This window comes from Dermacentor variabilis, chromosome 3, assembly GCF_050947875.1.
Source record: "Dermacentor variabilis isolate Ectoservices chromosome 3, ASM5094787v1, whole genome shotgun sequence".
Lineage (NCBI taxonomy): Eukaryota > Metazoa > Arthropoda > Arachnida > Ixodida > Ixodidae > Dermacentor > Dermacentor variabilis.
Window position 1 is genome coordinate 97,541,660 of NC_134570.1, and position 14,406 is coordinate 97,556,065.

The following is a 14,406-nucleotide window of genomic DNA, read 5'->3' on the forward strand; positions in this document are numbered from 1 at the left end:
TCTCTGCCACCCTTAGCTATTTCTGTTCCCTTGGCCCTCATTCTTCAAAGACAAAAGCTGTGATAGTTGGCTGACTACACAATGCACCGTATCTTCTAGCAGTAATAAGCAAAAAGCTAATTGAACAAAGAAGACCAGCATAACTCAGCTTAACAGAACCAAACAAATCCATATTGCTATCTTCTCTACAGCCAACATGTCATTTAAAATTGTTCAGAGAAAACGCGGGGAATGCGGGAGATGCCAATTCAAGATGATGAGCAAAATGTGAACAAAGTGAATGCAGGAGCCAACATTTCAACAAGTGGACTTGTCTTGAAGAAGAAGACAAGTCCACTTGTCGAAACACTGGCTCCTGCATTCACCTTGTTCACGTTTTGCTCATCGTCTTAAAATTGTTCAGTCACTCATAGCAAGTGTTACTACCATAGAAAATATGCTGATGTAGGATGGGTTTGTGGCATGCAAAATCAGTGATGACAATGAGCCACAATACACAGGAGTGTATTTTTACTCAGCAGAAGGCCGTAGCTGATTGTCATTCCTTGGCGGATAAATCTCCCGGCCACCTCCTGCTGGCCGCTGGTGATCTGAGCCACGTGCCCGGCTTGTCCCTAGCTAGCCATCGTTCTCTTCATCTTCCCCAACGTCGATGCTGCTACAGGAGGCCCCCCTCTAGTGACGCAGACATGTAGGTACCTGGAACGATATTTTGAGGCGCTTGGGCCAAGTTTTGATAGTTGTGTGTTTGATGACTGGCGAGCACCAACTGGCTCAGGGCAAATTGGTTTATCCGGTGACTGAGTGGGTCCTCAACCAAGGCAGGTATGAGGCGATTGATAGAGATATTGTCCTGTTGGCTGTTTAAGTCCACGGTAAAATGTTTGTCGGCACAATGAATGACATGGTATGGACCATCGTAAGGGCGTTGCAGTGGTTTCCATACAGAGTTGCGGCAGACAAAAACATAAGAAGCCGTCACCAGCTCTTTGGGAATATGCAATGAAGGTGCTGGCAGCGTGGTTCAGGAGCACGAAGTGTTCGGAATGAAGCTTGCAGCCTGTTGACATAGTCTGTGAGGTCAGGGCACAGCGATGAAATGGTATGGTGGAACAACTCCCCTGGAAGGCGTAGTGGTGCTCCAAAAACCATCTCAACAGGCATACAGTGCAGATCCTGCTTCATTGTAGCCCGAAGACTCAGCATAAACAGTGTAGTGATGTGGATCAGTGAGTGGCGACAGGCTGCGCTCTGAGCAAAGTCTTGATAGAGTAATGAAAATGTTGAACAAGACCATTGGCGATGGGGTGATATGCTGTAGTGCATATGCGAGAAGTGCCTAGGAGGGCCAGCAGGTTATTGAATAGTGCTGATTCAAACTGGCACCCTCTTATCATTTGTAATAGTAGATGGTATGCTGTATGGCGAAACCCAGCTCGCGACGAACACGTCTGCGATAGTTTCAGTACGGATGTCTAGTAGAGTGAAAGCTTCTGGCCATCAGACAAAGCGATCTATGCATGTTTGATGGCGGCCACGGCCCCAAAATGTCAATGTGTATCTTGTCAAATAATTCAGATGGTGGAGTAAACAAGCCATAACGTGCCCTTGTGTGTTGGTGAACCTTCGATTAGCATACCATACCATACCAGACAACCATGCGCCCAGGCACGGACGTCCTTGGCCAGATGAAATGTCGTGTCACCAGATGTTGCGTGGCCCAGATTCCAGGGTGGGATTGTTTATGAACGGCATCAAAAAAGGTGCGCTGGAAAATGGGTGGAAGGACTGGAAACACATGCACATGGAGACATCACGAAAAATAGGGACGGCACAAGGTGGAAAGTGGACCTCGTGCAGACATAAGGTGCCAGGTTTTCCATGAAGCAGAATTACCTCTGTGTTGTCTTGTTGCTGGGCAGCAAGTGCAGAGAAATCGATGCTAACCGGGTTGTTGTCCGTAGTGATGGAAGAGGCACAGTGCAAGAGTGCATCTGCTGCGGCATTGTCCTTTCCGTGCACATGCGGTATCTCCGTCATGAATTCCGCGATAAAGGCGTGATGGCGTCTTTCCCGTGGTGAAAATTTGGTAGAATTCGGCCAGGCGGCGAAGGTCAAAGATTTGTGATCTGTCTTAATTTGGAGCTCTCGGCCCTTCAGGAAGTGCAACTGCACCATATGCAGTGGAGTTGCGCAAGGGCTTGAGGAAGGCCGCTCGATCCCGAGTTCAAGCATGTGTTCAAATTCACTGCGTGTGATCTTGCTGCAATCAGATGGTAAATGACGAGTTTGAGCATGAATGGGCAGGACGGTTGTAATGATATGGTGAGGGGCGTCATGTTTGACCGGCAAAGGGAAGTTGGCTGGTCGAAGAAAGGATGGAAATTGCTCAAGAAGTTTTATGTAAACTGCCTTCGGCAATGAGGTGTTGACAGAAGTGGAACTCTCGAGGCTATACCAAGCACAGAAAGGCTTGTCAAAGCAACAACGAGGTGTTTGTGGTGCATGTCAACTAGGAGGTTGTAGTGGCACAGGAAATCCGCACCAAAGATTTGGTAGGCAACATCAGCAATTAAAAAAATCCATCAGAATGTCCTGCAGAGGCCGAGGTTTAGGAACAGTGCTTGTTCCCCATGGGTGGCAATGGGGGCCTAATTGGCAGCTTGTAATCTTGACTAGACTTGCCGGCACTTGCGAATCGCAGCTGAGGACGGGATGGCACTGACCTCCACACCAGTATCCACAAAAAAATGCAGGCCTGTGGTTTTGTTAGTCATGAAGAATAAGTAGCAGACTTCGGCACAAGCACCACTCGCCGCTTCTAGTAGTGCTGCGGGGATTTTCTATGAAAACGGCAGGGTGCTGTGCACTTTTGAGCCGCGTTGCCGAAGGTACGATGATACCAGCATTCGCCTTGCTGTGATGAGGACGGCGAGCGGCTGCGCTATGAGGAGCACTGGCGTCGAGTAGATAGAGTGGCAATCTGGTCCGACACGTTTGCAGATCTCCTCGCGGAATACATCACGCAAGCTTTGCAGGGAGGGTGAGGGTGGCACGGTGGATGCATCTGAACGTTCTGCGAGTGAAACTGTGGGACTTGATGCGTCCATGACAGAGTCAGCAAGTTGGGCTAGCTGGGACACGGGCAAACTGCTAGCGGTCAGCAGAACCATGCGGACGGAGGTGGTCAAATGTTGTAGAAACAATTCTCGAAGCAAATCTTGATCGAAGATGGTCGCCTTGTCTCCAAGGGGATGTTGAAAATAATGCAGGAGCTGTGAAGGTTTGTGATCCTCGAGCTATTCAGTTTGGAGAAACTGCTGTAGCCGTCGCTGTTCTGACAGTGTCGTGCGTTTGACAAGTTCACTTGTGAGGATGCCGAAAGGGTCTATCACCAGTTGTTGAAAGATCCAGACGCGAAGCGAGGATACGAGATGGTTTAATTTTTCAGTCTGGGACGTGACTCGAGCGATAGTGAACTGGCTGTTTACTTGAGCTATCCAGAGTTGTGGGTCCACTCGCCAGTACTGGGGCAACCTCAGTGAAAGAGCAGTCACGTCGCGCTGTGGTGCAGGGGTTATTGAATCACTGTCATCCATATGACGGTGGTTCCATGCTGATCCTTGGAAGCGTTGCGGTTGTCAGCCATGTCTGCTGTCTATGGTCACCAATCTTGTGGCATGCAAAATCAGTGACGACGATGAGCCACTATATACAGGAGTATATTTTTACTGAGCAGAAGGCCCTAGCTGACGGTCATTCCTCGACGGATAAATGTACCGGCCACCTCGTGCTGGCCACTCATGATTTGAGCCACTTGCCTGCTTTGCTTCCTAGACAATGGCCTGTCCCTAGCCAGCCGCCGTTCTCCTCATCTCTCTTCACATGATGCTGCTACAGGTTAAGTTACCATAGGTCAAGGGTAGTTAGTACTTTGATACAGCAGTGTTAAATACAATGACGATGATTATTACACCAGCTTTTGTTAGACAACAACAGTATATGTATTATGCTGCCTTTGCTGTTTGGTGAGATACACACATTCCACGGATATCTAGAGACCTGTGGCCTATTGACTACTCAATCATTAATCACTAAAAAATCCAAGGACATCTAAGCCCTTCTTATGAGTTGTCAATACAAAAGCATTAATGTCCAATTGAACGCTGCTGAGCGGTCCTTCAAGTTATGAACTTGTGGGCAAATGAGTGTGTTGAGGCACTTGTCATGTTTTGGTTTGGCGTTACTGAGGTGCAGTTAAAATGCAAGCGATAGCTTGCACGGACAAGGAATGCATGGATAAGACAGACTTCTGAGAACGAGAGCGAGGGTGAAGTAGTCTCGTGGCGATGCCCTCTCCCCTCCCGCAATATGGCAGCAGAAGGTGCTTTTTTTCACCCGCTCTGCTCCGTCAAGGCACGCTTGTGACATGGAGTCGCAGCCAATGGGAGGGAATTTAGGTGCCATTCCACTGCTACAGATGCCAGCTTTTTCACTCAATGAGCGATTTGACGCTTTTGCAGCAAAAAATCAAGTGATTGTTCCTAAGGATATCTAGAGACCTGTGGACTACTGAACCTCCTGCAAGGGCTACTACAGTAAAAGCTCGTCAATTCAAATTTCCCTGAGATGCTATGAAAATTCGAATTATACAAAATTGGAACTAATGAAAGTCAGAGAAAAAATCGCCCGATTAAGGCGCGTATATGGTCTGGCATAGCGTGAGCGCGCGTGTGCACATGCTGCGTCACGTTGGCGTGAACAACATCTATAGTTTGAAAAACTGGCACAGCCAATGTAACTGGACATGACCAATGCAGTCTGACATGCCCGACGTCAAGATGACTCTTGCTCCATCCGCACGTTCGTCGCACCGACCGCGCAGACCCAAAATGCATGGCACGGAGAAAAACAACGTCCAATTTCTTCCAAAAGGCCAAGCAATGCTTACAATAGCAAATTAGTAGATAGCTATACGAAGTAAGGATAGTAGTTTTATCGGCTGTATAAACCTGTAAACATTCCCTTACTAACTAAATTAACAAGCACGTTGTCACGTGCACACAAGTAAACATGAACACATCTTGCTCGATGACCTCCGAAACTCGCTCAAAAACGCTGCAGTGATGAATCGTGACAGCAGGTGCGAGTGAATTGACCTTCATACATCTCGCTTCAACGCGAACGAAACGTAGAAAGCACATCGCACACGATGCTACCGGCACTATGGACACTCTGCAAACATCACAGATTGCTTTGAAGATGAGGCCCGCGCGGGTGCACACGTTGGCCAATCCACCGATCACTTTCAATATGCAACGTCCGCGTGGACTCGCCTTAAGCAGCAGCTGCCGGTGAAGAACGTCCCTCCCTCGCCACACCCTCGAGCCCCGCGCAACAGGAATGGGCACACTTCCGTCCCGCCTTCCTCACTCGCGCAGCGCAAGCGGCATATGCCGAAAACGTTGGACTATAAATATGCCTTTGCGCTGCCAACACTCGCCACAGGAACAAGAGCTGCACTCTAAAATGCACTCACAAAATGCACAGCAACCTGCTACGACGTTGGTCTCCGTTGTACTTTCGTGCTTCACCAGCTGCACGCTGCTGAGTTCCACTATACATATAGGTGGCGTGCAAGCATATATCCCAGCGATGCTTTCCTTTGAGTAATAGCCACGAGTCTCAAAGGCTGTGCTTTTTGGTACTGCGACCGCCTATAAACGTCACGGCCGCCATGTTTCAGACACCACCTGGTGCCGCTTCTCGGCAGAACACCTTGTAGAAAAACGGAGGTGTTGGCCATGCTTGGCCAGGCGTAAATGCGTCTCTCTCTCTAGTCAGGCCTAAACAAAGGGCCGCAGATGGAAGGAGCAAAGGCGCGCGGCGCGCGCACCGACGCTGGCATTGCCAACGTGCTCCCGCGCACCAGGCACTTTCCCCATCCACAAAGGCGAGGAGTTCAAATTATCGGTGGCAGTGCAGATTTTAGTGTGAATAAGCGGCATGCATTACATACTGCTTTCAATACACTGCTGGACGGACCGCGGCGGCTACTTTGAGTTATCTAAAACATTGAATTGACAAGTTGTGAATTATTGAGCTTTTACTATGTATAAGTAATCGTTAACCAGTGAGAATGCCTCAGCCCCAAAAGAGTCCTATGACAAAACGGATCCTGCAAGCAAATTAGGGAAAGCAGGTGTAGTTCATTATTAAGGGGATATGCTCCTCGAAAAAAACATTTCTTTAAGATTTGTACTAGAGGTTTGAAAATACACCCACTTATAGAGCATTTCAAGTAGATTTCAAATATGTCATTAGTTTCTGTACAGCTGCAATAGTTCTTAAGTCCTACACAATGCCAAAATAGAATGATTTTGTGGGCACTTTGTTGTGCAATAAATTTTCACAGAACGCTTTGTGCTGTAGCTTACTTAGCTCTTTGTAGACCGCAAAGTGCCAATATCTATTCAAACAGCATGTACAATTACTGGAACTATAAAAAAAAAGTTAGGACACTTCAAGTATTTTTTTTTCACAATCACATGAAATTAACCTTGTACACTTACAATTGTCTTATACTAACGAAATTTGGCATGCACACTCTTGAAGGTATGTACAGTGCTATTATCTACTTCAAATTGCAATATCTTCAAGCAGTAAGTTGCAAAAGTACATGGTTATATTTGAGAGAATTGAGAAAAACATTTTGTTAAATTGTTCTCATTTTTTTGCATAGTTTCAGTAATTGTAGAAGCTGTTTGGCTAGATATCGGCACTTTGCGATCTACAAAGAGCTAAACAAGCTACACCACGATGCTTCTTGTGAAAATTTATTACAGAAAAATGCGCCCATAAAGATGACTATATTTTGTCACTGTGCATCACATAGCTCTAAAACTATAACAGCTACACAAGAAGTATGTATTGCCATATTTGAAATCTGCATAGAAAACTCTATACATGACTGAATTTTGAAACCTCTAATACAAGTAATAAAAAAAAAAAATGTTGCGAGGAGCGTCCCCCCCCTTAATAAGCAGCACTGTCCTTCTCACCTTTCAAAGCTGATCTTGTCGGTGTCTATGTACGTGGCCACCACAGGAGAGGTGAGGCGCGCAGAGATGGCCTCCTGTGAGGGCCGCAAGCTCCCCGACAGGTCCACATATTCGGGTGGCAACACCTGCATCTGATCTACGTGCACCTGGCAGCCATCGTGGTCCACTTCCATCATCAGGGCAAGATCCTCTGAACAAAGGCAAGAAAATTCAGTGGAGAATTAGTGGTAAATGTGAAGAAAATGTGTTAGCATTATGTCGCAAAGTGTTGTGCAGGACCTTCCTCAGTACACGTCCGGCCTCTTCGAGGAGCGGTAAGCGACCATCTGTGGTAGTCTGCTTCTAACCAACGTCAGTTGCACTATATATATGTAACCTCTACTACATGACTGACTTCCTACACTTCACACATGTACACTTTTTTCCACTGACACTCCTATTGCTAATGCACATTAAAAAAAATTAACGCACTGTTAAGCTGAAGATAATAAGTTCAGTTGTAACCTATGGCAGCCACATCAGGATGGGAGTGGAACGCAGCAATGTAAGAGCCCAGCGACTTAGTCATGCCTTAAAGAACCCCAGATGGTCAAAATCAATCTGAATTTCTCTTCCAATTATGGCATCCCCCATAGCCAAGCTGTGTCCTTGAAAAACTACATCAATTAATATTTTTTTAACTAAAATAAATTATCCTATTAGGTATCACAATATTCACATCTTTGTTGAGCTTCTGTCAATTTGACTACCCTCTCAGTCACTCCCTACACTCTCGGGACCTCACGAAACCTTGGCATGTTCGGAGTAGATGAAAGACTGACCTTGTCCCTTGAATATGTAGCTCCTGCGCCCCCGCTGCCAGCTGGACTGGTCAAATCCAAGCAGAGTAGTGTCTATCCGTACATTAGCTCCTGGAAGGGATAACAAACAGCATTGTTTGTACAGTGCGCTGTGGAATGCCCTGCCTTGATCGATTCTCACGAGCTTGGATGCAAACTGCCGCTGCACTCAACTTGGTGCACCTTACAAACTTCATTATGCATGCCAGCAAAAGGTGCCATTTGAAACTTTTCAAACATAGTAAGACAACCTGCCCAATCTCTATGCAATGATCTCAAATTTTTCCAGTACTATTCTCATAATGTCATGTGGCCTTGTTTTTACTGAAAATGGCTGGGCTGTCATCACTCATAAAAATGATTGATTCTGTCATAACAGAAACAACACAAAGGAGGCAGAAAGGTGCAAAAGTGTCGCAAGGACAGTTTCTGATTACACATAACTCCACTCACACAGGGAATAATAAAAACTTTTTGTTGAAAAAGATTTGTGAGCTAATACCAGACACATTCTACACCTTTCTTAGGTGCTATGGGGCACCTTTAAAGGCCATCTGCAATGAAACTTCAGACTGCATAAAAAGCCAAGCTTTAGGTAATGCACATATGCATAGAACAGTCTCCCCCCACAAAATTTTACAGTTGAAATACAAAGGGATGCTCATAAAGAACTAGCAAAAATGTCTTTGATGCTGAACAACAACAAAAACCTCTGCCATTACAGTTTGCTAAAAATTACGAAGAACTCTGAACACTTAGAAGCACAGCAATTGCACATGAACACCAAGATTTGGCGACCAGAGTGTGCTGGAAATTTCAGAGGCCATAGTATAGAGATTTGTGCTGTGTCCACTAACCACCAGGTGCCAGCTTGTTTGCTTAGGTGCTATTTGAAGGCTGTCAATAAGAAATTTAGGCAATTACCAGCCCTGCAGCTTTGCCAATAGACAATAGACATCCATTAATTCAACTTCGGCTAACTTGATTTTTCATTTAATTAGATCCCGACCGAAAGTCCTGGCTGACACCTAAGGGCCCTAAGTTTCGTTATTTCAGTCCTAAAATTGGCCTTTGCCAGATAATTCGAACTTGACCACTCAGCATGCACGTGTCTGACTCCTATGGTGACCCAATAGCGTCCTTTTTACTGGCAGCATCTGTCTCGGCAGAGCTTAGGGGACACACTCCCATTGAAAATGCCTATTTTCGGCCCGCCCTTGGAAGATTTTCAAGTAATAATGGCAGCTCACAATGACCGATTATGGCATTTACCTGATTATAATATGTGCCCTTTCTTTAAAAAAAGATAATTGACAAGAAAATGAGTTCACAAAGTTCATATGCTTTGCCGCATAACACGACTGTGTCCGGACAGGCCGCCATTGGAATATGAACCTGGCAACGCTAGAACGTTATTTAGTGAGGCGAGTCTAGCAGTGCTATTGGAGCAATTAGAGGGCAGTAAATGGGATATAATAGGGCTCAGCGAAGTTAGGAGGCCAAAAGAAGCATATAAAGTGCTAAAAAGCGGGCACGTCCTGTGCTACTGGGGCTTAGCGGAGAGACGAGAACTAGGAGTCGGATTCCTGATTAATAAGAATATAGCTGGTGACATACAGGAATTCTATAGCATTAACGAGAGGGTGGCAAGTCTTGTTGTGAAACTTAATAAGAGGTACAAAATGAAGGTTGTACAGGTCTACGCCCCTACATCCAGTCATGATGATCAGGAAGTCGAAAGCTTCTATGAAGACGTGGAATCGGCAATGGGTAGAGTGAAAACAAAATACACTATCTGTATATGTACAATATACAGATCAAGCTACAGAACAGGTATTCGGCTTTAACTCAGGAAGAGGACTTTAGTGTTGAAGCAATGAACGACAATCTTGTGGGCACCATTAAGGAGTGTGCAATGGAAGTCGGTGGTAACTCCGTTAGGCAGGATACCAGTAAACTATCACAGGAGACGAAAGATCTGATCAAGAAACGCCAATGTATGAAAGCCTCTAACCCTACAGCTAGAATAGAACTGGCAGAACTTTCGAAGTTAATCAACAAGCGTAAGACAGCTAACACAAGGAAGTATAGTACGAATAGAATTGAACATGCTCTCAGGAACGAAGGAAGCCTAAAAGCAGTGAAGAAGAAACTAGGAATTGGCAAGAATCAGATGTATATGTTAAGAGACCAAGCCGGCAATATCATTACTAATATGGATGAGATAGTTCAAGTGGCTGAGGAGTTCTATAGAGATTTATACAGTACCAGTGGCACCCATGACGATAATGGAAGAGAAAATAGTCTAGAGGAATTCGAAATCCCACAGGTAACGCCGGAAGAAGTAAAGAAAGCCTTAGGAGATATGCAAAGGGGGAAGGCAGCTGGGGAGGATCAGGTAACAGCAGATTTGTTGAAGGATGGTGGGCAGATTGTTCTAGAGAAACTGGCCACCCCGTATACGCAATGCCTCATGACCTCGAGCGTACCGTAATCTTGGAAGAACGCTAACATAATCCTAATCCATAAGAAAGGGGACGCCAAAGACTTGAAAAATTATCGACCGATCAGCTTACTGTCAGTTGCCTACAAACTATTTACTAAGGTAATCGCAAATCGAATCAGGAACACCTTAGACTTCTGTCAAGCAAAGGACCAGGCAGGATTCCGTAAAGGCTACTCTACAATCGACCATATTCACACTATCAATCAGGTGATAGAGAAATGTGCGGAATATAACCAACCCTTATATATAGCTTTCATTGATTACGAGAAAGCGTTCGATTCTGTCGAAACCTCAGCAGTCATGGAGGCATTACGGAATCAGGGTGTAGACAAGCCGTATGTAAAAATACCGAAAGATATCTATAGCAGCTCCACAGCCACTGTAGTCCTCCATAAGGAAAGCAACAAAACCCCAAGAAAGGCGTCAAGCAGGGAGATACGATCTCTCCAATGCTATTCACAGCGTGTTTACAGGAGGTATTCAGAGACGTGGATTGGGAAGAATTGGGGATAAAAGTTAATGGAGAATACCTTAGTAACTTGCGATTCGCTGATGATATTACCTTGCTTAGTAACTCAGGGGACCAATTGCAATGCATGCTCACTGACCTGGAGAGGCAAAGCAGAAGAGTGGGTCTAAAAATTAATCTGCAGAAAACTAAAGTAATGTTTAACACTCTTGGAAGAGAACAGCAATTTACAATAGGTAGCGAGGCACTGGAAGTGGTAAGGGAATACATCTACTTAGGGCAGGTAGTGACGGCGGATCCGGATCATGAGACGGAAATAATCAGAAGAATAAGAATGAGCTGGGGTGCATTTGGCAGGCATTCTCAGATCATTAACAGCAGGTTGCCATTATCCCTCAAGAGGAAAGTGTATAATAGCTGTGTCTTACCAGTACTCACCTACGGGGCAGAAACCTGGAGGCTTACGAAAAGAGTTCTACTCAAATTGAGGACGACGCAACGAGCTATGGAAAGAAGAATGATGGGTGTAACGTTAAGGGATAAGAAGGGAGCAGATTGGGTGAAAGAACAAATGCGAGTTAATGACATCTTAGTTGAAATCAAGAAAAAGAAATGGGCATGGGCAGGACATGTAATGAGGAGGGAAGATAACCAATGGTCATTAAGGGTTACGGACTGGATTCCAAGGGAAGGGAAGCGTAGCAGGGGGCGGCAGAAAGTTAAGTGGGCGGATGAGATTAAGAAGTTTGCAGGGACAACATGGCCACAATTAGTACATACATGACCGGGGTTGTTGGAGAAGTATGGGAGAGGCCTTTGCCCTGCAGTGGGAGTAACCAGGCTGATGATGATGACGACTGTGTCGCAGAGAAGCTGACCTTAGGAAATCGGCTGCCAGTATGGAACACATATTACACCCTTGCCCATTTTTCTTGATAAATATCAGACCCATGTTAGACTTCTACTTTGTTTAGGAACTTCAATGTTATCTCTACGTTAGTTTTTCACTTTGTACACTGTAATGAAGAAGAGCACAGGAACAAGGCCAGAGAGATCGTCTCTTCCATGCCTGCTGTGCAACCAGTGGGCCAGCCGGATCGCCAGTGCTTGGCACGAGTGTGAGCCGTTCGAGCTACCAGCTGTTCCTGCTCTGCGTCACCTGCCTCCTCAGTTACGAAGAGACGTTACCATCGGAACTGTTCAGTGCACCCATTACAATTGGTGGAAGGTGCGGGGTACTCAAGAACATCTACACCCTGGAACTCCGGTCTCGGACTCTGCCTCCCGTCATGCCTGACTCTCGCCAGCCGATGCCGCCGCCACCCCCCGTTGCCTGCTCTGGCGCTGTCCCACAACGCCATCCAGCGGTTTTCAGCGGTACGGACAAACAGGACGTCAATGACTGGTTGGCTAACTGTGGACGGCCTCGCTACCGTTGCGCTAATTGATACTAGAGCAGCCGTGTCTGTCCTAAACGAACGCCTCTCTCGCGCCTTACGAAAAGTTATGACGCCACTTTCTGGGTTTTCTCTTCGCACAGCAAGCGCCCAGCCAGTGCAGCCTTCAGCGGCTTGCACAACTAGAGTTGTTATTCAGGGCGTTCTCTATATTGTGGAGTTTGTGGTTCTTCAGTCCTGCTCTCACGACGTGATACTTGGGTAGGGCTTCCTTTCGCGAAATAACGCCGTCATCAATTGTGCACGTGCTGAAGTCGGATTATCGCCTCTGTGTGACGTACCCCTCGTCGGCGCCACATCTCTTCCCGCTAAGCTAGTCCTTCGGGAAGACATCACCATACCGCCGTACTCGTCTGCCGTTGTTCCTGTCTTCTGTGGCGCTGTCTCTGGAGGCACTGTCCTCTTCACTCCTTCGGAACTCTTCATAACCCGCAAAGATGTTCCCCTCCCTTTCGCCACGCTTGACATTTCAGCCGGACTCAGCGCCACCGTTGTCTGCAATCCGCTTCCTACAGCCCTGACGGCTCTTTGCGGTGAAGCACTTGGCCATGTTCAGCCTCTTGATGGCATGTTTATAACCGACGTGCCGGACGCTTCGTATACAGAGCTCACTGACTTCTGTGCACTTTCCACTTCTGCTCCGCCATCAGGTGACTTATTCACACCTTTCATTGCCGATGACCTTACTTCCGAGCAGCGCTCCCAGCTTCTTCACCTGCTTGCCCAGTTCCGTTCTTCTTTTGATGTCGCTCAGCCTACTCTGGGTCGCACGTCAACCGTCAGCCACCACATCGACACTGGCTCCAACGCGCCATTGCGGCAGCGCCCGTATCGCGTATCCGCCAAGGAGCGCCAGGTGATCAGTGAGCACGTGGACGACATGCTTCAGCGCGGCGTCATTCGACCTTCCAATAGCCCGTGGGCATCACCGGTGGTTCTTGCCACAAAAAAAGATGGTTCCATTCGGTTCTGCGTCGATTATCGCCGTCTCAATAAGATAACACGCAAAGACGTATACCCTCTACCGCGCATTGACGACGCTCTGGACAGCTTGCAAGGCGCTAAATTCTTCTCTTCGTTGGATTTACGCTCGGGCTACTGGAAGGTCCCGATGTCAGCAGTTGATCGCCCTAAAACCGCATTCATTATGCCAGATGGTTTATACGAATTTAATGTGATGACATTTGGCCTATGCAATGCACCTGCTACCATTGAACGAATGATGGACACTATCTTGCGCGACCTAAAATGGAGCACGTGTTTGTGCTATCTCGACGACATCGTTGTGTTCGCCCCTGATTTCAGCACGCATCTTCTTCGCCTTAGGCAAGTGTTGACGTCCTTGACCAACGCAGGCCTGCAACTGAACCTGAAACAGTGCCAGTTCGCCGCGCGCAAGCTCATGATTCTGGGTCACGTCGTATCACAAGACTGCATTTGCCCCGACCCATCAAAACTTCGCGCCGTGGCAGAATTTCCGAAACCAAAGACACTCAAAGACCTCCGCGCCTTCATCGGCCTCTGTTCTTACTTCAGGCGCTTTGTTCGCAATTTTGCCTCGATAATATCACCTCTGACACAACTCTTAAGTGGCGCCAACGACCTATCCTCCTGGTCTCCTGCATGCGACACCGCGTTCGTGACCTTACGCCGTCTCCTGACGTCTCCGCCTATACTGCGACACTTAGACCCCACCGCCCCAACTGAAGTGCATACCGATGCCAGTGGTATTGGTCTTGACGCTGTCCTTGCGCAGCGCAAGTCTGGCTACTCCGAGTACGTCGTTGCTTACGCCAGTCGTGCGCTGACAAAAGCGGAACGCAATTACAGCGTCACAGAAAAAGAATGCCTGGCCATCGTTTGGGCACTCGGGAAGTTTCGCCCCTATGTATACGGCAGGCCTTTCAATGTGGTTACTGACCATCACGCCCTTTGTTGGTTATCCTCTTTAAAAGACCCATCTGGACGCCTTGCCCGCTGGGCTCTGCACATTCAAGAATACGACATCCACGTCATATACCGCTCCGGTCGCAAGCACACTGACGCTGACGCTCTGTCCCGCTCTCCGCTGCCT

General features: G+C 47.1%; 1 protein-coding gene across 2 annotated transcripts in view; it reads right to left on the bottom strand.

Moving 5' to 3' along the window:
- LOC142576077 (ankyrin repeat domain-containing protein 13D) overlaps positions 1 to 14,406 on the bottom strand; it is an 87,095-nt gene that overhangs the window by 56,506 nt on the left and 16,183 nt on the right. For both annotated transcript variants that reach the window (XR_012826776.1, XM_075686012.1), the window contains exons 6-7: positions 7,883 to 7,972; positions 7,062 to 7,251 (exon numbers count right to left, since the gene is read on the bottom strand). Coding sequence is in view for 1 of the 2 variants with exons in the window: in XM_075686012.1 (XP_075542127.1) it covers positions 7,062 to 7,251; positions 7,883 to 7,972 (280 nt within the window). In the remaining variant the exon portion in view is untranslated. The remainder of the gene's footprint in view (positions 1 to 7,061; positions 7,252 to 7,882; positions 7,973 to 14,406) is intronic.